Source organism: Oryctolagus cuniculus, chromosome 11, assembly GCF_964237555.1.
Source record: "Oryctolagus cuniculus chromosome 11, mOryCun1.1, whole genome shotgun sequence".
Lineage (NCBI taxonomy): Eukaryota > Metazoa > Chordata > Mammalia > Lagomorpha > Leporidae > Oryctolagus > Oryctolagus cuniculus.
In genome coordinates, this window is record NC_091442.1 from 117554235 (window position 1) to 117577476 (window position 23242).

The window sequence follows — 23242 nt, forward strand, 5'->3', positions numbered from 1 at the left end:
AGGCCCTGGCTGGCTCTAGGTGCAGCTGTCTGTGCCCTGCGCTCAGGGCCGACCTCCCAGAATTGTGTGTGTGTGTGAGTGTGAGTATGTGTGTGTCTGGGGGTGGTGACTCTGTGAGTGTGTGTGTACATGTGAGTGCATATGAATGTGTGAGTGAGCGTGTGTATGAGTGTGAATGTGTGTGTGTCTGGGAGTGGTGAGTCTGTGAGTGTGTGTATGAGTGTGAGTGTGTGTGTGCGTGGCGAGTCTGTGAGTGTGTGTATGAGTGTGAGTGTGTGTGTGTGGGAGTGGTGAGTCTGTGAGTGTGTATGAGTGTGAGTGTGCGTCTGGGAGTGGTGAGTCTGTGAGTGTGTGTATGAGTGTGAGTGGTGTGTGTGTATGAGTGTGAGTGTGAGAGAATGAGTGTGTGTGCCAGGTTATTGCTCCCTTGGAGTCCTCTTCGGTTCTAAGCAGCGGCGAAGCCCGGGCCGACTGGGTGCCAGACAGAGCTGAGCCCGGGGCTGCCCGCGCCCTTCACTCCGGGGCGTCACAGCCGAGTGAGGGGACGGCCCTGGGTGCCTGTCTGTCTGGGATTTGCCCAGAGCAGACTGCCCCCAGCCCCCACCCGGGGACCCCAGGGTGCACACGCGTGTGCGTGGCCACCACCCCCTCCTGCCCTCTAATTGCCAGCTCTCCCTCCCCTCATTCCTCAGCAGCCACCCGACCTGGCAAATTACAGCGCAGCCCGGCCATAAACGCCACTTCCCAAACAAGAAGCTCTAGGGCGCGAGCGACGCCGCCTGACTCAGGAGGCCGCGTCGGCCCGGCGACAGAGCCTGGTGTCCCTTTAAGCTGGGAGTACAAATTCCCACCCAGCCCCTCCCTCCTGCTCGTCCTGACGTCAGCGGGAGGCGTGTGTGAGTGAGTGAGGGGCCGAGGGGCCGCCTGCTGCACACACACACACACACACACACACACGCACAGCACATCTTCCAGACCCAGAGCTGCCCGCCGATCCACGAGTGCTGCTGGCTGCAGGAGGCAGTGCCTGGACCCCAGCTGCAGGGAGAGGTAAAGGGCTGGCTGGTTGGGGCCCGAGGGCACGGTGCTGGAGACTGTGGCCATGGCAGGGGTGAAGGAGGGAGGTACAGCAAGGGTGCAGTGGGGGGAGCCGTCAGGGGGAGGCTGGGACAGTGGGGGCTGGACCAGGCCGGTTCAGCTTGCAAAGGGGATGCAGGGTAATGCAGGTGCACCCCCCCGCCCCTCCCAACCCCTCCTCTCCCCTTGACCTCCAAGGGAAGCTGAGGCGGTGTGGCTCCCTGTGGGTGTCTGTGTGTGCCTGGGACTTGTGAGTGGCTCGGGAGGCTGGGCAGAGCAGACACCCGCCAAGCCGCAGCCTCCTGTCTGGGAAGCGGGGCTGCTGGAGCCATCCCAGGGCTGCTCCCGGGCGTGGAAAGGAGGACATCACTGGTCTTTCCCCTGGAAGCTGGGGCCGGGGCTGGGGAGGGCCCGCAAGGGGCGGGCCACAGTGGGACCCGGCAGCTGTCTTCTCTTGAATTGGTTCCCCCTAGCCCAGGGTGATGCGGATCATTGTGTTAATTGGCTTGGAGAGAGAGCTTCGTGGTATTATTTTCGCCTGGGAGCCAGCCCCACCTGGAGCCCTTGCCGCCTCCCCTGCCTGCCAGTGTCCCTCTGACCTCCACCCTTGCCAGAGTGCAGCCCCCTAGGGCACACGCGATAAACCAGGGCCTCCTGGGCCACCCCTGCTGTGGGATGCAGGGACTCAGGGCGCCCTTGGCTGGCACCAAGCCCCTGCGTGGCCTGACCCTGGCACAAGGAGTGCAGGCAGAGATAAGGGGCGATGCTGGCACCCACAAGGAGACAGCAGGTTCCTGCCAAGCTGCCAGCCTGCAGGCTCTTCCCAGGGAGAGGCGGGGTTGGGGGGGCTGGCGCGAGAACAATAATAAACAGAGTGAACTGCTGCATCCGCTGGGGCTGGGGGCTGGGAGGAGGAAGTGTGCCCGGTGGGGGGTGGGCAGCCGCTCTGAGAGCTGGCACTGTGCCCTCCAGCGTGCAATACAGTAGGGGCTTCTCCCCGGGAAGGGGCGGGCTCCAGCCCCCTGGGTGGATGGGAGGCTGGTTTCCTGAATCGGACTCCAAACCAGAGGCCTGTGGGCCCTCGAATTATGGATGTTCCTTCCTCTTAGCCCTCCCCCCACGCCATTACCTTAAAGTCTTTTCCCCCAAAATACCTATTTTCTGTTATCTGGCATCCTGATCCATCCGCCCCTACCTCCAAAAACAAAACCCCCAAAACATAGGTGTGCAGAGGGCTGCGAGAGGCCAGGGGAGTTTGGCCACGGAGACCTGGCTCAGGTCTGGAGAGAGAGAGACGGCTGAGCAAGGTCCACGGCTGCCTACTGGCCGGAGGACCCTCATGGATGCTGGTGAGGAGGGGGCACCTACAGCCAGGCTGGAGGCCTGACCCCAAGGGTGGCACCCAGCAGAGGGCGCCCAGGGCCTGGCTGAGCTGGTCACATCCACTGGTCAACAACCAGGTAGCCAGAACCCAGAACCTGGGGGCTGGGGGCTGGGGGCTTCGGGCAGTCGAGACTTTCATCTGTGCTGAGCAGCAACATGGGAGACTAAAAGGAGAGGAGGGTCCTTGACCTTCCCAAAGCCAGGGAAACCGTAAGCCCCTGGGGCGGCCGGGCTCACGGGATACCATAGGCCCTGGGGCCTTGTGGTCACTCCACAGGCCACTTTGTGTCTTTGACCAGTCTGCTCCTGTCTCAGAGGACTCTGAATGGGAGAAGGACTCCCTAGGCCACACAGGCAGGCAGGCAGCAGGGCTGGGCTGTGAACTTGGCCTTCCCAGGGTCATCCTGGCTTCCCCACCACCATGACAAAGAAGCCCCCAGGGCCTCCACCACAAAGGCCCCCAGGGCATCCTGGGCACGTGCAGGGGAGGATAGTTAAAGAGTCTCTCAAACAGTTAAGCTCAAGTATTGGCTGGTGCCATTCACCCTCCCCCCATTCTCACACACACACACACACACACACACACACCCCGCTGCGGGAAGGGACCAGGTTTAATTAGGTCACTTCCAGCATCAGGAGCAGCCTGGCACTGATGTATTTTAAGGAGCGTCTGGAAGCCGGGTGAGGGGGAGAAGCCAGACAGGTGCCAGCTCTGTCTGGTGGTCCCCAGGTTGTTTCTTGCTTGCCCAGAGCCCCCAGCAGTCCAGCCCCCAAGGTTCAGAAAGCCGTTCCACCCTCGTCCTGTGTCCCTATTTTTACACAGCTGTACCCATCTCGCCCCATCTGCTCCCCCATAATGGGGGCTTGGGGCTGGGACGCTTTTATTGGGGGAGTTGTTTTTAAGCTTAGCAGAGTAGGCGAGTGACTCACCCAAGGTCATGGTCTGAGTCAGTGCAGAGCCAGAAATAGAGCCCCAGCCCTGACTCCCAGTGCTGTCTTCCTTCTCCAGGGACCTCCGGCCCAAGGTCTTTCTGTAACCCCTCTCCCAAACGTCTCCAGGGGGCAGAAGCCCTGCCTCTGACCTGCTCTGTGAGCCTCAGTTTACTCTCCTGAAGAATGGGTATACTGAAGTAGTTATTACATAGACGAGGTGAAGAAACGGGCACAGGCTTTGGCACTGGGCCGGCGTGTGGTGAACAGTCACTAGGCGGTGCCTTCCAGTGTCAGGAGTTTCACGCACGGTTTTCTGTGCCCGCACTGGACTGGGGGCCTCTAAGGGCTGGACACCCCGGCTATTTCAGCTGTGTGCGTGAATCTGTTTCTGTTGGGAAATGTCACCTTGGGGGAGTCCCCAGTGTGTGCTTCTGACAACCTTGGAACGCGGCACTGACCTTCGTGAGTCACCAGGAGCAGCGAGGACTCACGCGGCAGGAGAGGAGCAGGTGCCTGCTCCCGGCCTCGCAGCACGGCGTGGTCCAGCCGGCTTGCTTTCCCTCATCTGCCCAGGCTGAGCGGGGCTTTCAGGGTCAAGAGAGGACCGTGACGGCTGTTCCCCACCTGGGTCTTTTCAGGGAGGGAGGGGGAGGCTGTGGTCAGCGGCTGACAGGGCTGCGCCACCATCCAGAGCGCCACGGCCCTTGACACCCCCCCCCCACCTCCCACCCCTCCATTGCCTTCCAGCAGCCTCTGGTTTTATCTGGACGCCCCCTTCATCTGCAGAATCGCAGCTGTGGCCTGGCGTCCGGGCAGGCTGGAGCCGGGCGGCCAGGGAGCGGCCAGCTTACTGCCCCCGGCTCCCCCATAGGACAGACGAGAAAATTGAGGCACAGACGGGAACGGGAGGGTCGCTCTGGAGCCAGGCTTCAGACCCTCTTGCCCGCCAGCTGCCTGTTCTGAGGGCCCCCGGACAGACCCCAGGCCCTGAGTGCCCCCGGGGTGGCCCTTTAGCTCTGGTCTACAGAGTCCCTGCACCTGGGGCGTTTGTTGGCCCCTCTCGTTGCTCAGGGGAAACCTGCAGCCTCATCTTGGCTGTGCCGGGAGCAGAGTGCAGCTTAGCCTGGGCTCTGTCGTTTACCAGCTGTGTGACCTTGGGCCAGTAACTTTGCCTCTCCCGGCCTCCACAGTCTCATCTGTAAAATGGAAACAATTGTAACTTCAACTTGTTGGGGTGACTGGGATGCTGAAAGCACAGCATGGGGCACCCGGACAGGAGCAGCCTCCTCTCCCCCTGCGGGCTTGAGCTGGAGGCCGGTTCCCTGCTCCCTGGTCTCTGGGGCTGGCGGGCAGTGTGCACCAGGGCCCTGGTGGGACGAGAGGGAGAAAGGCCAGGACTTGAACACAGGACCCCGACGCCCTGCCCTGAGGCTCCAGAGACAGGTTGCTCTGGTGCAAAGTTTGGCTTGGGTGTTGGTTGCTGGGTGGCGTTACATGATGATTGGAACTCTTTGAGCCTCAGTTTCTTTGTCTGCAAAATGGGGTCAGAACAGCACCAGCCTGCGAGGGCTATTGCGGGAATTCAATAAGCCGAGAAAGCTGAGGAGCTGAGAGGGGTATGGCAGGGGCACGGTGGTTGCTAAGAAGGTGAAAGAGGGGACGGGCGCTTGGCCCAGCTCAGCTGGGCTCTCCTTCCTCGGCCTCCCTCCTTGTCTGCGAGGGGCAAGCCCTTGGCCAAGCCCACGCTCCAACGTGTCTCATCCTCAAAAATCCTTTGGAGTAAGAGACTCTTGTAATGCCCATTTCCCAGATGAGAAAACCGAGGCTGGGGTGAGGGGTGGGAGAGCGCCGATCTCTGTCCATGGACACTGCCCCCTGCCCCCCTCTTCTGCCCCAAGGCCATCCCGCTGCCTGCTCTGCCAGTGCCGCCCGGAGAGGCGTGGGGTAGTGGCTGTCGTTCCTCCGCTTGGCTTCTGCTGCCTGGTCTCTGGGACACTTCTGGGGTCCGGCATGGGGAGGCCCCCTGGCTCCTGGGTGCATCCTGCGCCTTCCTTGCTGCCTGCCTTGGAAGAGCCCTGGGACAGCAGGCACCTGGCGGCAGGAGCGGCCAGCCTGTGTCTCCCTGGTAACCGCTGCGGGCTGCCTCTGCCCCGCCCCCACGACCTCCCAGCGCCGGCTGTCACCGCCAAGCACAGCACCAGGCCCGGGGAAGCTGCAGAGAGGGAGGCAGCTCCGGTCCCCATGGCCTGCCGCCTCTGGCCCAAGTAGAGCAGCGGCCACCCCGGAGGGCGCTGCAGGACCGTGCATCTGGGGCTTCCCCAGCTGTGTCATCTTGGGTCACTGCTGTCTTTTTTTGGTAACAGCTTTATTGAGCTATGACTCACGTACCACACCATTCACCTGCTCAGGGTGTAATTCAGTTGTTTTCAGGATGTCCACAGAACTGTGCCACCGTCGTGGCCCCAGAAAGAAACTGCACCATCAGCAGGCGCCCCTCCCCCAGCCCTCCCTGCCCCTGGCCATCACTAACCTGCCTTCTGGGGTGTGCCAGTTCTGGACATTTCTCAGCAATGGACTTGTGGTCATCTGTGGCCGGCTTCCCCCATGCAGCATGGCGCTGTCCAGGCTGGTCTGGGCTACAGCGTGAGCCCGTCTTTCAGCTTCTTCTCACAGCCAAGTGCAGTTGTACCGTGTGGCCAGACTGGCTGTCTCCACTTCTAGGCGACTGTGCTGCTGGGGATATCCAGGCCCAGCTTGACCAAAGTGCAGACCCTGCCAACCCCCACCCCTCGTGCCTCACAGTGCCTGGGGAGGGCTCTGGCCCTGGGGTGCCACAGCGATCCCGTAGGGGGTGGGTGCTGGGGGCAGGGAGGACTGCTCCTCCCCCACCCCCGGGGACAGCGGGGGCCCAGGAAATCCCATTCACGGTGTGATCTTGAGCCAAGGCTGGGGCACCTGCTGCAGTGATGGGCGTTGATTGAGGGGTGACTCGGGGCCCTTTCAGGCCTGCCACATAGCACTTCGGGCATCCTGGCCTCTGGGCTCCTGAGACTGAAACCCTTTTCTGGAAACTTCAGGTTTTGTATATGCATGCTGGGGGGCTCGGAACAGAGGCCACAGAGACTTGCCGCTCAGGGACCCCCAGGGCCTCGGGGTGGGGGTGGGGCAGTGAAGGAGTAGGGTGCAAGGTGGTGAAGCCACCACTCCTGCCTGAGGTCCCCAGGCTCAGCCTGGCCCAGAGAGGCGGGGCCTGAAGCTCCATCAGAGGAGGAGACGGAGGCCACTGTAAGCACTACGTGGGGTGCACAGCTCATTCTTGGCAGGGCTGGGCCCTCCTGGTCCTGGGGTCCTTCCCAGCCTGGCCAGATGCCGTCCAAGCCTTCCTAAGCCCCGGGGAAGAGGGGAGACCACAAGATCACCTAAGTGCTGAGCTGGCGATTGGATTTCTGTGACAGCTCTGATGACAGTGGTGGGCTGGGTCTCTGGGGAGGGCACATGCTGGCCCGTGCCGAGTCTCCGTCTCAGAGAGGCAGCCACGTTCCCAAGAGGTCACCGAGCTCGGGTCAAGGCAGGTAATGCCCACAGCGGCCTCTCCAGGAAACAGGAACCGGCACGTTCCCATCTTACAGAGCGGGAAACTGAGTCGCGGAATATTGAGCGAGGCCCCACGAGGGTAGGGGAGGAAGCTGAGGTTCAAACCCAGGCAGCCTGGGGCTGGAGCCTCTGAGGGCTTGTTGCATGGCACCAAGTTGTAGGTGACAAAGTTGAGGCTCGAACCCAGGGCTGTGCGCTTGAAACTGCCAACCCTTGTGCCAAAACCGCATTCAGAGTCACACGTGCTCATCCCACCTCCAGGGTGAATGGGGGGGCTGGGCGGCCAGAAGCCATGCCGTGAGGGGTGCCCCAGGCCGCGCTCACCTGTCTCTCTCTCTCTCTCTCTCTCCTTCCAGACGGAGCCTGTGACTGGTGAGGCTGCTGAGCAGGGCCAGGCCGGGCCCTGCCCGCGTGGACGGCCAAGCCCTTCCCCGGCCCCTGGGCCCCAGAGCCCGCCAGGCTCTCCCGCTGGCCCCGCCATGACGTCGGAGCCCACGTCGCCCCCCGTGGTGCCCCCACTGCACTCCCCCAAGTCCCCTGTGTGGCCCACCTTCCCTTTCCACCGGGAGGGCAGCAGGGTCTGGGAGCGGGGCAGCGTGTCTCCTCGGGACCTGCCCAGCCCGCTGCCCACCAAGCGGACCAGGACATACTCAGCGTGAGTACCACCCCCCAAAGCCCCCCAGGACTGGGAGCCGATCATTCATTCATTCATTCATTCCACAAAGACTCACTGAGCCCCTGACCATGGCCCAGTCCAGCAGGGGTGGTGCCTGCCGTCTGGTACCGCCTGCCTGGCCTACCAGGGGGACGTCCTGGCTGGGGCTGGCAGAGGCAGCAGGTGAGGAAGGGGGCTGGGTGTTCCCAGTGGAAGGAGCGGCATGGAGTTAACCTCGGGGATGGGTGGACAGGCTGGACACAGCCCAGCCCTGGGCCTGTGGGGGTCACTGAGCTCACCCAGGGGCAGGCTGGTGGGGGCCACAGGGAAACAGACTTGGCCTGGCCAGAGTGGGTTTTGTAGCAGGTGCTGGTTGTCCCATGCCTGCCCTAGACACTGGGTGAGTGAGGGAGGACTGAGTGGAAGAGGTGTGGCCATCTGGGGGTGTGTTCACACCTAGCCTGGAAGGGGTCCACTTAAGCCCCAACACTCCCAGGAGGGGAGGGGGCTGTACAGAGAGAGAGGACTGGCCAGGAGTCAGGGGACCCACCTGCCGTGCTATCCTGGGAGAGCACTCTTCTCTGGCCTCAGTCTTGTTATCTGTCAAATGGGGATGATGGATGATGTGGGGGCTGGGCAGGCACAGCCGCAGCTTCCTGCAGCCCCAGGGCAGGCTCAGCAGGCAGGGCCCGGAACCTGTGGGCATCTGGGGAGGAGGCTCCCCAGGCTCTGGTCCCAACCGCCCCACCCCCACCTGTCTCCAGGACAGCTCGAGCCTCGGCTGGCCCCGTGTTCAAGGGCATCTGTAAGCAGTTCTCACGCTCACAGGGCCACGGCTTCATCACCCCCGAGAACGGCTCCGAGGACATCTTTGTGCACGTGTCTGAGTGAGTCACTGCCCCCCTCCCCCACCCCGTGTCCCCAGCAGGGCCTCAGAGCTGCCCCCCTTGTCCCGCCTCACTGAGCTCTGGGTTCCTGGCATCTTTCTGCACCTCTCCAGTGCCTGGAGGGAGAGGGCTGGGCCCAGGAGGGGCGGGTACACAGATCTCGGGAGCCACCTGGAGAGGTGGGTCTAGGCCTGGCCCCACCCACTTCTGCTGAGAGGGAGGGGCAGTTTGCAATCCCCATTTTACAGAGCAGACAGCCGAGGCCCTGACACTGAGGCTGGCCAGGCTCCCTGACCCGGCCAGGCCTAGGGCCCGGCTGCCCCTCGGGCCAGGCCATGGAGGCGTCCGGGGCGCGGCCCTTCTCACCATACTCTCGCTCTCCAGCATCGAGGGGGAGTACGTACCTGTGGAGGGCGACGAGGTGACCTACAAGATGTGCCCCATCCCGCCCAAGAACCAGAAGTTCCAGGCCGTCGAGGTGGTGCTCACCCAGCTGGCCCCCCACACGCCCCACGAGACGTGGTCTGGCCAGGTCGTGGGCTCCTAGGTGGGCGGGCAGCCACCACACAGGGTGGACGGGCAGCAGCTGGCGCCGTGCCCCACTGTGCTGGCTCACCAGCCCCCTGGGCGGCCCCCGTGTGCACTTCTGTCTGTTGTCTGTCTGTGCTTGTGGCCGTGAGTGTGTGCCTCCACCACCCCGTGACCTGTGACTGTCGTGAGCTGGCCAGGAGCTGGATGGAGAGGGGGCCATCGGACCTCCCTCCTCCGTGCACACAGGACCCTCCCACCCTCCTGTCCCAGTGTTGGCTGAGCCTCTGCGAGCCTCCTAGGCTCCTAGGACCCAGCAGAATCTTCTCTGTAGGAACCTGCTCCCCATGTCTCTGCCCCTGAGTCCGATGCCCCCCCTGGCCCTGGCCCTGGCCCGGCTCTGCCTCTGCTTCTCCCGCCTCCCGTCCTGGCTGGGATCTCCCTGCAGACCCTTCCCCTCCAAAGCCAGGCCAGTGGGTGCTTTGGGGGCACCTCCACCCCCTGGCAGAGGAAGAGACCATGCCCGAGGTGGACAGACCCCTCCTCCACTTTTGGCCTCACTTTCAGCGTGCTGGAGAGGCAGGTGTGGGGCGGGGGCCCCTGTCTCAGCGGCCGTCCCTCCTTCTCAGTGAGTCCAGCACAGGCTGCGTTCCCTTCCCTGGGCCATGCCGAGCCAGCTCACCCTCCCCCATCCACCCCGAGGAGGTGGGGGTCCCCGCTGGGAGGGAGCCCCCTCCTCTACCCTGACTCCTAAAGCCCGGGGCCTGGCTCCGTCGCCTTCTGAGGGTGCAGCGATGGGCGGACACATGTCCCTCAGGCAGGGCCGGGCCCAGGTACCCAGGGAAGGCCCTCAGCCGGGGACGCCTCCTCCTGGTTCCCCCACCCCAGGTCCCGGGACAGTGGCTCTGCCAGGCTGCCAGGCTGGGGCGTGGGCTTCAGCTTCTCCACCTCTGGCTGTGAAGTCCCTTTGAGGCCAGGATGTGTGTGTTTGTGTGTGTAGTGGAGGCCAGGAAGGCGGGGCCCTGCCCACCACACCCCCTTTCTGGAAAGCACATCACCTGAGTGGGGAGGAATGGGGGTCACGGTTCAAAGAAGGGCCTGCCAGGGACCGTGACCCTGTGAGACCTCATTCGGGCAGAACTGGGAGCTCCAGGGCCCAGGACGAGGGGTTCAGTGGCTGTCCAGGGGGACACCTGGCCTTGGAGGTGCCCCAGGACCCTGAGGTAGAGCACCACGCCCCAACCCCCTGCTCCCAGGGCCCACACAGAGCAGGGAGCCCCCAGCTGGAAGAGCCCAGCCTGGTTCCCGGCTGTAAGCGAGGCTTCTCCAGCAAAGCCTGCGCCTGAGCAACAAGGACCCTGACCCTTGGCCGAGCTGAGCTGGCTGGAGTGGGGGAACTCACTGGGGGCCCCCAGCCAGCTGTCGGATATGGTGGCATCAGCCCTGGAGCCTCCTAGGGAGTGGGGGAGGGGCAGCAGCTCTCTCCACACTCACACGCCCTGCAGCGCCCGGTCAGAAACCCTCCAGCCCCCAGCCTCCTGGACTCCCCAGCCTTCCCAATACTGGCAATAAACTCTCAACTGTGACCCACCCTGGCCCGGCGCCTTCTGTGTGGGGCCCTGGGGAAGGGGCTGGGGAACACTCAGCAGATGGGGGCTCAGCCTCCCCGCCATTGCACCAAAGACTTCCCATGTGACCTGTGTGACAGGTGCAAGTCCCCGCCCCGTGCCTGCACTTCCTTGGCTCCAGGGCGGTGGCACTAGAGTGCGCGACACATCGGACACTATGCCTTGTTGTGGGAACTTTAATATTCATGGCATAAAGTTCTCTGAAGTACGCGCATCGCATTCCCGACTATCCTGTCCCCCATCTGTCCGGGGTGGGCAGGCGGGGCAGGCTCCCTCTCACGCTGACACTCGCCCGCGCCATCTCCCAGTGCAGAAGGAAACCTGTACAAGCAGCAGTGGAGGCCTGGAGTCCGTCCCGGCAGGGGCTGCCTGGCTGGGGACCCTGGCCCTGTCTGGTGGGCCTAGCAGCAGGTACACGTGAGGTGGGTGTCCTGGGCCAGAGGGCGAGGCGCCCTGGCAGCCCCTGCAGCCCCGGGGCTCTTCTGCAGGCCTGGGTGGAGCTCTCTGGAGGTCGTCTGTGGGGGCCAGCTCACGCCTCGTGGGCCGTCTCTGGGAAGAAAATCTCTCGGCACCGCTGCACCGTGTCCTGAGGGGAGACCACGCTGTGGCCGACGGTCCGGGGGTCGGCGTAGATCTCAAAGTCGTTCCCGCCCTGTGCAGAAGGCACAGAATTAGCGATGCCCTCAGGAGGCTCCCAGGGTGGGGGGCGGCCACCCTGGCGTGGGGACCCTTCCCACACTGCCTCCTGCTGAGCTGAGCCTCTTCCTGCCTCCTCAGGACCACCAGGAAACTCCTCTTCTTGGCCCTCCCCAGGCCTCCCCTGATCCACTGTGGGACACAGGTGTCGTGTCCAGGCCTCTCCGGGCCTTGGCCTTCCAGACCGGGTCACAGGGCTCCTGAACACTGGCTGTTCCCCAGGAACCCCCAGGAGGTTCATTGTCCTGGCCTTGACCACACTCACAGGGCTGGTCTCATTCCCAAAGAAGTGGATGGTGTCAAAGCTGTCTTGGTCCAGGCTGTCCAGGCAGTAGCGCTTGTCCCAGCCCTCCGGGAACACGTCGAAGCTGATCATGCCTCCTGGGAGGGTCAGAGAAGGCCAGCAGAGTGGGCCTGGCAGGTCAGCTGGGGGCATTCATTCAGTGACTCTTGAGCGCCTACTAGGGGCCAGACTTGGAGCACTCAGTTACAACTCGGCTGGGAAAACTGGTGGTGACCCAGCAATGGGGTGGGGGTGGGAGTCGGGGGCTCACTTAGCCAGCGTGCTCAGGGGAGACTGACTGCTGAGGGGTGACACTGAGCTGGACCTGAGCCAGAGCGAGGGTGGCAGGGAAGAGTACAGTCCCCAGAGCAGGGAAGCGAAGCTTGCCCCAGATAGAGCAACGGCTGAGAGAGGCCTGGACAGTGCTCCCGGCCTGGAGCTCCCAGCAGAGGCAAGATACCAACCCAGCTCTAACCTGGGACGACACAGCACGTCTCCCCTCTGCCTGCTGGGGAACGGGGTGAGGTGGCAGCCGTGTTGCTGGCTGCATCGGGTCAGGTGCACCTGGGACGTGAGGCCAGCAGCAGAGGTGAGCTGGGTCAGATTCCTGATGCTCTGGACACAGGGCCCTGGGACTTTCTGGTACAAGGGACTTGGGAAAGGGGTAGGAGAACTCAGGGGAGACAGGATTTGGGCCTGAGCAACTGGTGGGTGTAGGGCATGAACAGGGCTGGGCAGGGCAGAGGCAGGCTCCCATGGCCGTCAGGCCCTCTGCAGGGTGGACATACCTCGGGAGAACCTCAGCCCCTTGCCAGCAAACTCCGTCTTCAGGGCTTCCACAAACTTCTCCCGGATCTTCTCCTTCTGTAGAGAGGGAGCAAACTGAGGCTTGGGGGCTGCCATCATGCTAGGCCCCGCGCCAGGCACACGAGCCACGTGAGCCCACTGCTCAGAGAAATCAGGCTCAGAGAGGGCTGTGCCTTGCTCGGGGTCACCCAGCTCAGTGGCAGAGTCGGGGCTGGTACCCGGGAGGCCTGTGACTGCACACTCAGGGGTGTGGACAAGTGTTCTGAAGGAGGCCTTGGAGCGCAGGCTGGCCCTATCAGCCAGCTCAACACAGCACGCCACGGTCCAGACACCGGAAATGGGTATGGGGGTGCTAAGAGCAGAGCTGGGATAAGCGGCAGTAGGTGTGCGAGGAGGCCAGGCGTGGCCATAGCGACAGCTGTGTTTGCTGAGCGCTTTCTGGGTGCTGGGGCGGGCAGGGGCACTTGGCAGGGCCCTGGTCCACCCTCTGAGCAGACCTTGGAACTCTGGCAGCTCCTCTACAAACATGGAGCAGGGGACATTCACCAGGAGCCCAAGGATCCTTCGGGGCCTGCCCCTGCTACGGAGGCCACAGAGAGGAATGGCCAGGCCTGGAGGGGCAGCTGAACATGCAAACAGCTCGACCAGACACCTTGGCTGCTGTGGCTGGAGGCCAGGTTGGGGGGTGTGCAGACAATCTGGGGGACCGGGAGCCACGGAGGACTTCTGAGCACGGGACAGGAGTGACCCACTGTCCTGCAGTCAGAGTTGGGCGGGACTACAAGGGGAGGGGCCGGGCCATGGCCCGAGGTCATGAGAGGGGACCCGGCTGAGACCTCCGTGGCTGTGACCTCGGGCTAGTCACTTGGCTTCTCTGAGCCCATTTCCTGGACGGAGAAGCCATGGGTGACTCCAGCCCTCTTCCCTCCTGTGGAAAACCACAGAGGAGTGTGAGCTCCCGGCCAGCCGTGGCCTTGCCTTCCCAGCAGCTGGGCGGGCCCCAGGGAAGCCGGAGTCCCCAGCAGAGGCTTCTCAGGCATCTTCGCGCCCCTCGGATACCAGAAGGCGTGAGGAGAGGCAAAGGGACGCGTGGAGGAGCTGGGGAAGGGTTGGTGCCTCCTGAGTTGGGGACGACCAGCACCCCCACTTCACAGGTGAGAAAGCAGAGGCACACAGAGGTGCAGCTGCTTTTCTAAGACATGGGAAAATAAGAGGCAGGGTTGGGAGGAAACCCAGGCGGCCCAAGGAGTCATCTGTTCACATGGGAGACATGGGAGCGGCTCTTTGTAAAGGCCGGACTGTTAAAGACTTGCTTACGTGAAAGTTGAGTTCTAGAGGGGAAGACACAGGAAAAGGGGTCTTCCATCCTCTGGTTCACTCCCTAAATGGCCGCAACGGCTACGGCTGGGCCAGACTAATGTCAGAAGCCTGGAACCCAAACCGGGTCTCCCACGTGGGTGCAGGGGCCCAAGCACTCGGGCCAGCTGCCACTGCCCTCCCAGGCCACAGCAGAGAGCTGGACTGGAACTGGCAGTCATACGGGATGCCGGCATCACAGGTTCACCCCCATGGTATCACAACGCCAGCCATGGAAAGGTCAATGGTAACTACCCCAGCAAGAGAAGTCCCCGTGCCTGTGGCCGTCGCCTACCTAGGCCTGGGGTCGCGGGGTGTGCGTGAGCTCTACCCCTCAGGGAAGCAGGGAGCAACAGTGGAATCCGATCTGTGCTCTGCAATCAACTCCCTGAGTGACCTCAGTCACTTTCCTGAGCCTGGGTTTCCTCACTCATAAAATAGGGACACAATGACTTCATTCATTCATTCATTCATTCAAAACGTCATCTTGAGCCGTTGCTTTGTGCCAGGTGCTGGGGCGGGCGGTGGGACTTGGCAGGGGCCTGCAGCGCACAAGTCACAGAAGTAAATCCCTGCCCTCGTGGAGTTGACAGCTCTGGGGGAGACAGCAACAATCACAATTCAAAAGGTGCTTTGAGGTCGGGCGTGTGGCACAGTGGTTACGATGCCCCTGGGGGGCCCAGAGTTGTGACACGGCGGGTTAAGCAGCCACTGGCGATGCCAGCACCCCATATAGGCACTGGTTTACAGGCTCCAGCTGCTCCGCTTATGATCCAGTTCACTGCTAAAGGCCCAGGAAAAGCAGTGGAAGATGGCCCAAGTGTTTGGACCCCTGCACCCACGTGGGAGACCCGGATGCAGCTCCTGGATACAACCTGGCCCAGTGCTGGCCACAGTAGCCATTTGGGGAGTGAACCAGCAGACAGAAGACCTCTCTCTGTCTCTGTAACTCTTTTAAAATGAATACTTGTAAAACATTATTTATTGGGCCTGGTGCTGTGGAACAGTAGGCTAAGCCACCACCCTGCAGCTCCAACTTCCCATATAGGCACCAGTTTGAGTCCCAGCTGCTCCACTCTGATCCAGCTTCCTGCTAACGCCCCCAGGAAGCAGCAAAGGTGGCCCAAGTTTTGGGCCCTTGCACCCAAGTGGGAGCCCTGGAAAAAGCTCCTGGTTCCTGGCTTTGGCGTGGCCCAGCCCCAGCTGCTGTGGCCATTTTGGGGAGTGAATGAGAGGAGAGAAACCTCTCTCTCTCTGTCTCTCTCTGTGGAACTCTGCCTTTAAAATAAACAAACCTTTAAAAAATGATTCATTTATTTGAAAGGCAGATTTGCAGAGAGAGAAGGAGAGACAGAGAGATTGCTGGGCCAGGCTTAAGCCACATAGCAGGGGCACAAACACTTGGGCCATCTTCTGCTACTTTTGCCAGGCCATTAACAGAGAGCTGGATTAGAAGTGGAGCAGCTGGGACACGAATTGGCACCCATGTAGGGTGCTGGTGTCCCAGGCATTGGCTTTACCTGCTACATCACGTCAGCCCCAAACAAATAAATCTTAAAAGAGAAAAAAAATGCTGCTGCTTGGGTCACCCACGTCCCACAGCAGAGTACCTGCACTGGAGTCTTGGCTCCACTTCTGATCCCAGCTTCTGGTTTCTTGCTAATGTGCACCCTGGGCAGGGGTGGGGTGGGGGGGAAGGCAGCAGGTGATGGCTCAAGGACTCGGGTCCCTGCCATCCTTGTGGGAGACCCAGATTGAGTTCCAAGCTCCTAGCGTCAGCCTGGCCCAGCCCCAGCTGCTGTGGGCATTTGAGGAGTGAACCGGGGGTGGGAAATCTCTGTCCCTCTACCTTTCACATATAGGAAAATAAATTTATATATTTTGAAAAGTAAGTGGTTGGGGCCAGCACTGTGGCGTAGCAGGTGAAGCTGCCACCTGCAGTGCCGGCATCCCATATGGACAACGGTTCGAGTCCTGGATTCTCTACTTCCAATCCAGCTCTCTGCCATGGCCTGGGAAAGCAGTAGAAGATGGCCCAAGCCCTTGAGTCCCTGAACCCACATGGGAGACCCAGAAGAAGCTCCTGGCTCCTGGCTTCAGATTGGCACAGCTCTGTCTGTTGCAGCCATCTGGGGAGTGAACCAGCAGATAGAAGACCTCTCTTTCTCTATGCCTCTGCCTCTCTGTAATACTGCCTTTCTAATAAATAATTTTTTTTTTTTTGATAGGCAGAGTGGACAGTGAGGGAGAGACAGAGAGAAAGGTCTTCCTTTTGCCGTTGGTTCACCCCCCAGTGGCTGCTGTGGCCAGTGCGCTGAGGCCGGCGCACTGCACTGATCCGAAGCCAGGAGCCAGGTGCTTTTCCTGGTCTCCCATGGGGTGCAGGGCCCAAGCACTTGGGCCATCCTCCACTGCACTCCCGGGCCACAGCAGAGAGCTGGACTGGAAGAGGAGCAACTGGGACAGAATCTGGCGCCCCGACTGGGACTAGAACCCGGTGTGCCGGCGCCGCAGGTGGAGAATTAGCCTAGTGAGCTGCGGCGCCGGCCTCAAATAATCTTAAAAAAAAAAAAAAAAAAAAAGGTGGGTGGCTCTGTGTATTAGAAGGTGGTGGTGGCTGCTTGGGGAGACAAAACAGGGTGGAGGAGAAGGAACGCAGGGGTACGACGATCAGGTGGACAGAGAGGCCCCGCGGAGAAGGTGAGGACCGCCACAGCAGATCTGAAAGGCAGTGTGCTCAGGCAGAAGGCAGGAAGGGTCTTCCCGTCCAGAAGCTGCAAGGAGGCCACCACCCGGGGGAGCAGGGGGAACGGCCAGCGGCTCAGAGAGAGAATAGCACAGACAGGCCACTGCAAAAAAGTGTGGATGGACAGACGGCTCTGCCAGGGGACTGGACGGTGGAGGTGACAAGCTGGCAAGCCGTGTGCACACCCAAAGGCGAGAGGAGGCTGGGAGGGAGACTAGAGCCAGGCAGACCCCCAGGGCTCAGGACACCACAGAAGGGGACTGGGTCACTGTCCGGCTGGCACTGGGGAGCCATGCAGGGGAGTGGAAGTGGCAGATGTTTAAGAAGTTCTCAATGGCACTGCTGGGAAGGAGACTGGCAGGGTTTGGGGGAGGACCAAGGAGAGGACAGAGGGAAAGGACTTTGGGCAGCGTGGAGGGAAGGCTGGAGAGAGGGGTTTCCATTCTGCAGGTGCACAGCCCGGAGGCTGGCCCTGGAGGCTCGAGGACGGGGGTTGCTATCGGCTCCACTCAGGTATCGGCCTCCCATCCCTACCAAGGGAAACCAGCGGCGGCGGAGAGACGGAGACGTTCCCGCGACAATGGCACACGGTGAGTACCCAAAAGGGTGCCGGTTCAACAGCCCCCTCCCCGCCACATTCCACTGGGGAGAGATAAAGGCTCAGGGTGCGGAGTGCCTGAGGTCGCACTGCTGGTGGCACCTTGTCCAGCTCGGAGAACTCGATCCGCTCCTCCAGGGTGCAGCTGCGGCCGATGGGCGAGATGTTCAGCATGCCGTTCCGGAACTCAATGAAGGTGCCACTGACAGCGGAGGGGGCGGGAGGGAGGCGGGGAGCCAGGGAGAGTGAGAAATCAGAACCTGCCACATTGGGGCCCACGGCCTCCCTGGGCTCCCAAGGGGACAAGAATCCACCCACCAAGAGGTCAGGGGCCCAAGCACCTCCGCGTTCCAGGTGAGGGGGCCCCACCCTGCCTCCCTCCGGCCCAGGCTGGGTGGGACCTCACCGCTTCTTGGGCAGCCGGAGCAGGGCCATGTAGCTGAGGCAGAAGTTGATCAGGTCCTGCAGCAGCTCCTCCCCGAGGTGGTTCTGGATGGTCTGAGCGAGGGGCACGGGGCTGAGTGTAGCCTGGGCTGCCTGATCCAGGACAGGCACGGGGCCTCCCGCCACCACCGCGAGCGGACACTGCAGAGAAGCGGGGAGCCCCGGGCTAAGCCCTGAGGGGCACTGACCTGCTTGGAGAGCAGTCGTCCGTGTTTATACTGCACGGTCCCATTCTCGGCAAACACGTAATCAAACTTCTGAATCACTTGGGTGCCACAGGGCATCCGGGGGAGAGAGAAAGAATGGAGAGCAGGTTCTACGGTTAGCCCAGAGGCCACCAGGGACGGGCGGAGAAGCCCACATCCTTGGTTTGTCCGGCATTCAGTGCCCGCCTGTGCCATGCCAACTGTGTCTCCAGCCTCCCCTGTCTGCAACTTTGTTTTCCTGCACACAAAGCAGTCCCAGCTCCGGGCCTCTGCTCATGCAGGTCTTCCCCCAGCTCCTCCAGGCGCAGGTGCCATCGAAAGGCAGCGAGCACGCGGTCTTTCACACCCAGCGGCAGCCTTACGGACGGTGCCCATTTCAAAGTAAGGCCGTTGAGGCTCAGCAGCGGAAGGAGATCACAGATGGCGGCAGGATCCGGCCTGTTCTCTCCGGAGCCTCGCCCAGTGCCCGGACCGGGAGGTGCTCGCTAAACGCCGACCCTCGGGCTGCTCCCCCTCCAGGAGAGCACTGGGTCTCTGGCGGTGCCCAGGGCCTGAAGGGCTCCGCACTGCTCACCCTCACCCCACCAGGCCAGGCTCTGGCTTCCTCCTACCTTCGTCCCCGTCGCCCAGCTGCTCAGCAATCTTGGAGTAGTCCGAGCCGCCCACCACGCCGATCTGCACCCGACTCCGCAGCTTCTGCAGGAAGGCGGCCACCTCAGGGTCGATTTTCTGCACGTTTCGGGGAACACAAGGTTCTGGCCGTCAGCACTTCTGGGCCCTCAGCTCAGCCCTCTCTCAGTGCTCAGAGCCCAGGGAGCCCACATTCTACATGGGTCTGAGGGAATGCAAGGTCTTCAGATCTCAAAATGAGATGGGCTGGGGCCGGCGCTGTGGCGTAGCAGGTAAAGCCGCCGTCTGCAGTTCCAGCATCCCATATGGGCGCTGGTTTGAGTCCTGGCTGCTCCTCTTCTGATCTGGCTCTCTGCTGTGGCCTGGGAAAGCAGTAGAAGATGGTCCAAGTCCTTGGGCCCCTGCACCCGTGTGGGAGACCCGGAAGAAGCTCCTGGTTCCTGCCTTTGTATCGGTGCAGCTCTGGCTGTTGCAGCCAACTGGGGAGTGAACCAGCGGATGGAAGACCTTTCTCTCTCTCTCTCTCTGCCTCTCCTCTCTCTGTGTAACTCTGACTTTTCAAATATTTAAATAAATCTTAAAAAAAAAAAAATGAGATGGGCTTCAGCTCGAACTCAGCTACAGGACGACCTTCAAGAAACAGCTTTGTCTTCCTTTGGCCTCAATTTTCCGTTCTATTAAAAGAGCGACATAGTGGAAACCACCCAAAGGGGGCGCCAGTAGGATTAAATGGGGGAACGGAAAACAGCTGACTGCAGAGAGCCACGTGGAAAGGCTCCCCCCAAGGGAAACAAGTAAGTAAGTTACAATCCATATTTTCATGCGGTTAGCAATACGAGGGAAAATAGGATTGAAAGACGTTTATTTTGGCCGGCGCCGCGGCTCACTAGGCTAATCCTCCGCCTAGCGGCGCCGGCACACCGGGTTCTAGTCCCGGTCGGGGCGCCGGATTCTGTCCCGGTTGCCCCTCTTCCAGGCCAGCCCTCTGCTGTGGCCAGGGAGTGCAGTGGAGGATGGCCCAGGTGCTTGGGCCCTGCACCCCATGGGAGACCAGGAAAAGCACCTGGCTCCTGGCTCCTGCCATCGGATCAGCGCGGTGCGCCGGCCGCAGCGCGCCGGCCGCGGCGGCCATTGGAGGGTGAACCAACGGTAAAGGAAGACCTTTCTCTCTGTCTCTCTCTCTCACTGTCCACTCTGCCTGTCAAAAAAAAAATAAATAAAAATAAAAAAAATAAAAAAAAAATAGAAAAAAAAAAGAAAGAAAGACGTTTATTTTGCGGCAAAACATGTTTGAAACCCACACATAGTTTATTCATGATACACGCAGTCCTTTTTTTTAAAGCTGTATCTATTTATTTGAAAAAGAGAATTACAGAGAGAGGGAGACAGAGAGGTCTTCTATCCGCTGGTTCACTCCCCCGATGGCTGCAACGGCCCCAGCTGGGCCAATCCAAAGGCAGGAGCCAGGAGCTTCTTCCGGGTCTCCCACGTGGGTGCAGGGGCCCAAGCACTTGGGCCATCCTCAGTTGCTTCCCCAGGCACATTAGCAGGGAGCTGGATCAGAGGTGGGGCATCCAGGTCTCGAACCAGTGACTGTATAGGATGCTGGTGCTGCAGACTATGGCTTAACCTGCTGTGCGACAGCGCCGGCCTCCACGATACACGCTTTTCCTGAACTTTTGGAAGACTGTTGTGCGCATGGATTTCAAATTTTTTTGCACCAAAATAAACTTATTTTTTAGTTCCACTTTCCACAAACTTTTGAAAGTGACCTCATACAAAGCCTTCAATGTCTACAGTGAACAAGGAAACAGACACTCTCAAAGTTCTGTGGGTGAGAGTGTGCGAGAGAGAGATCTGTTACAACAGGCACTCTCAAAGTTCCGTGGGGGAGAGTGTACAATGGCGAGATCTGTTACAACTTAAAATGTGGAACACATGTTGTAGTGCAGTGGGTGAAGCTGCTGCCTGCGGTGCCCCCACCCCATATCAGACCACTGGTTCAACTACTGGGTACTCTGCTTCCAATCCAGCTTTCTGCTAACGCTCCTGGGAAAACAGAAGACGGCCCTAGTACTTGGGCCCCTGCCACTCATGTAGGAGACTCGGATGGAGTTCCTGGCTCCTGGCTTCAGCTTGGCCCAGCCAGCCATGGCTGATGCAGGCATTTGGGAAGTGCCCAGGTATATATGGAGGTTCATCGGGGGTATGTTTTATTAGAGTGAAAAACTGCAAACACACCCACTTACCCTGAAATACTCCTGCAGCTAACAGGTCAAGGCAAGTCTGTGCTTCCACCCCACTAGGGACCCAGGTCCTGCTCTAAGTCTTTTATCAAAAGCAGGTTGCAGGGAGGCACATATGATATAATACCACTCACACAGCCTCAGGAAACACCCTTAATAGTTCCTCTGGGCAAACAGACCCAGATAACAGTTTGGAAGGAAGCCACGGCAAATGCGTGTTATTCTGGGGAGGCGGCAAGGCCCGGGGTCCCGGCCTGGGCAGAGGGGACCTGTTGGCCTTCTCCTGTGTTTGCTTTCCTGACGAGGACAACGTGCTCAGGAACACACAGATGCCATCAGCAGAAACAAACTCTGGAAGGCTCTCGGTCAGGCCGTTGTTCTGCCCGTGGGGCTCAGGCACAGCAGGAGAGGCGCCCGGGGCCCACCACCCCTCCAGTTCTGCCATCTCCCTTCCTGACGCTTTCCGCCTGGAAGGCATAGTGGGCTGATGCCTCCCTAAGCCCCCCAGAGCCCAAGCCAGGGCAGCCAGGGGAGGGGGAGGGCCATTCAGGACTTCCACGGGGCTCCCATCAGCCTCTGCCCAGTAACCTCGTGGGCCCAGGCCAGCGGGAGGAGTAGCCACAGCTGGGCACGGATGACACCTGCTTATTCACCATCCAGCTGGTGATGGTGGCTCTAGGGACCCCCTCGGGATGAGATCCTCCAACGGGAGAAAAACTGGGTGTGGAGCAGAGGTTGAGTGGTAGAGAAGCCCCTAGGAGGAAAGCCACCCTCCACCCCGGCGGTGGCTCCACGGCGCCACTGTACTCAGCCTAGGCTGGGAGCCTCTCACTTCCAGGCAGCCGGAGCCCACAAACGCATCCTCATAGCAGCCCCAGGTCTCTCTCCAGGACTGGGGCTGCGAGGGTAAGTGGGTGAGGGGCTCCAGAAGCTAGACCCAGGCCCAAGCCTGCAAAGGGCGGCGAAGGGTGGCGCTGAGAAGCGCCGATCTCCACCAGATGGCGACTCTGACGCCTGGGTGCGCGCCGAGCCGTGCTCGGAACCTCGTATACAGGCCAGCTGGGGACACCCGGCGCGTCCCAGGGAACGAACTGCGGTGGACCCCCCAGGCTAGACCCGGGGCGGGGGGATGCGGGGCGGGGGCGTCCTCGAGCCAGGCCTCGCGCTGTAGAAGCCTCTGGAGGGAGAAGAGCGGCTAGGCGCGCCCCCCACCCCGCTCGCAGCCTCCCCCCTCCAGAACTAGATCCAGCCCCAAAGCTGCCGGGAGACGTGGGCGCGCACGCTCGGGGAGCTATGGCGGGGATCGCGGCAGGTCCCCATCACTCCGGTGGGCGCCCCCAGCGCTTGCATCCAACGCTCAGTCCCGGGGTGTCCGCGGTCACCCCGCGACGGTCCCACACTCGGCCTCGGGGTGTCCGTGTGACATTCCCAGGGGCAGCTTCCGACCGTCCGGGCCCTACCTGGCGAGCCGGCGTGAGGGTCCCGTCCACGTCGAACAGGCAGAGGATGCGCTCCCTCCTGCGGGCGCCCTCGGCGGTCACCGCCATGGCTGCGGCTCGGCGCGCCAGGCGGAGGTCGGGCGGGGCCGGCAGGCCCGGCCTGATTGCGCCAAATGGAGAAGGGCGTGGCCAGGGCGCGATCTGGGCGGGGCCGGGGCGCGGCCTGAGCCGATGCGGAAGGGAGGATCTGATTGCACCTCGCGGCAAGGGGGCGTGGCAGGGGCGTGGCGGAGCTCTCCAGGGCCCGTCCGATTGCTCCAGCCCGAGTAGAGGCGGGGCCTGAGCCTGGCGGGGCGGGCGAGTGACGGGTTGAACTCGGAGGATGGGGCGGGGCCAGGGTGGGACCTTGGCCGGTTGTAGGGATCGCAGCACTCGGGGAGGGGCAGGCCTGGGGCGGGACTCAGGGCCGGGGCCACCCTCCACTCTCCCAGGATTGTAGGTCAATCCTTTTGCCCTACAAATCTAGAGCTTTAAATAATCTCTTGCTGGCCTCACTCCTGATGTCAGTCTGTCCACCCCCAAGACCCAGTTCAACGCCCACCTCCCCCAAGAAGCCTACCCAGGCCCTATTCTCAGCTATTTCACCATCGCATTGACTAAGGACTCAGTTCTCGGTGTCTTTCTCAGCTCCACCACTTTGTGCTTCTTCCGCTCCCCGAGGCTTTGTGTCTCCGCCTATAGAATGGAAAGACTGTACTGACCCTGACTTTGCGTATGAAGCTAAATAAATGTTTAAGAGCCCACCCTAAAGGAGGAGTTGATGTAAGGTGTCCGGCGCATAACAGATCTTCCCAGGCAGACGAATCAATTAATTCACAGGCTTTTATTGGGGTTCCGCTCCCGGGCGAGGTTCCCCAGTCCCAACAGAGCAACAGAGTGGGGGGCCAGGGAAGTCAGATATTGGGAGGGCTCCTTTTATAGATTCAGGGCATGGGGGTTAAAGGTTGAGGCGGGTCTGATCCTCATTGGTTGACCTTTAGGCACCTGCAGGGACCTTGACAAGGACTTTCTTCCCTGGAAGTGGGCCTCTCCATTCCCGGAAGTGT

General features: G+C 61.3%; 2 protein-coding genes across 3 annotated transcripts; one reads left to right on the forward strand and one right to left on the reverse strand.

The window, feature by feature from the left end:
• The first annotated feature begins 908 nt into the window (after positions 1 to 908).
• Positions 909 to 10643, forward strand: CSDC2 (cold shock domain containing C2). Its single transcript, XM_017350910.3, has 4 exons — positions 909 to 1050; positions 7344 to 7642; positions 8407 to 8529; positions 8914 to 10643. Exons 2-4 carry the CDS (start codon positions 7467 to 7469, stop codon positions 9074 to 9076), a joined length of 462 nt encoding a protein of 153 aa, XP_017206399.2. The 5' UTR covers positions 909 to 1050; positions 7344 to 7466; the 3' UTR covers positions 9077 to 10643.
• A 202-nt stretch (positions 10644 to 10845) lies between these two features.
• PMM1 (phosphomannomutase 1) lies at positions 10846 to 22344 on the reverse strand. Of its 2 annotated transcripts, XM_002721388.5 has the most exons (8): positions 22158 to 22332; positions 18433 to 18550; positions 17804 to 17880; positions 17578 to 17669; positions 17274 to 17373; positions 12453 to 12528; positions 11647 to 11762; positions 10846 to 11337 (listed from the first exon to the last, which is right to left on the reverse strand). In XM_002721388.5, exons 1-8 carry the CDS (start codon positions 22242 to 22244, stop codon positions 11215 to 11217), a joined length of 789 nt encoding a protein of 262 aa, XP_002721434.1. In that variant the 5' UTR covers positions 22245 to 22332; the 3' UTR covers positions 10846 to 11214. The 2 variants fall into 2 exon arrangements, with proteins under 2 accessions (XP_002721434.1, XP_069907604.1); XM_070051503.1 differs by lacking the exons at positions 10846 to 11337; positions 11647 to 11762 and adding an exon at positions 11866 to 12228 and having other exon boundaries at positions 22158 to 22344.
• Between the last annotated feature and the right edge of the window lie 898 nt (positions 22345 to 23242).

What these genes read in the sequence shown, in the direction of transcription:
- CSDC2 (XM_017350910.3), top strand. Translation starts at nt 7,467, where the DNA reads ATGACGTCGGAGCCCACGTCGCCCCCCGTGGTGCCCCCACTGCACTCC. An exon ending in CGGACCAGGACATACTCAGC is followed by an intron (nt 7,643 to 8,406) that starts GTGAGTACCACC and finishes ACCTGTCTCCAG; the next exon opens with GACAGCTCGAGCCTCGGCTG. An exon ending in ATCTTTGTGCACGTGTCTGA is followed by an intron (nt 8,530 to 8,913) that starts GTGAGTCACTGC and finishes CTCGCTCTCCAG; the next exon opens with CATCGAGGGGGAGTACGTAC.
- PMM1 (XM_070051503.1), bottom strand. Translation starts at nt 22,244, where the DNA reads ATGGCGGTGACCGCCGAGGGCGCCCGCAGGAGGGAGCGCATCCTCTGC. An exon ending in GACGACTGCTCTCCAAGCAG is followed by an intron (nt 17,670 to 17,803) that starts GTCAGTGCCCCT and finishes CCCCTCGCTCAG; the next exon opens with ACCATCCAGAACCACCTCGG. An exon ending in AGTTCTCCGAGCTGGACAAG is followed by an intron (nt 12,529 to 17,273) that starts GTGCCACCAGCA and finishes CCCTCTCTACAG; the next exon opens with AAGGAGAAGATCCGGGAGAA.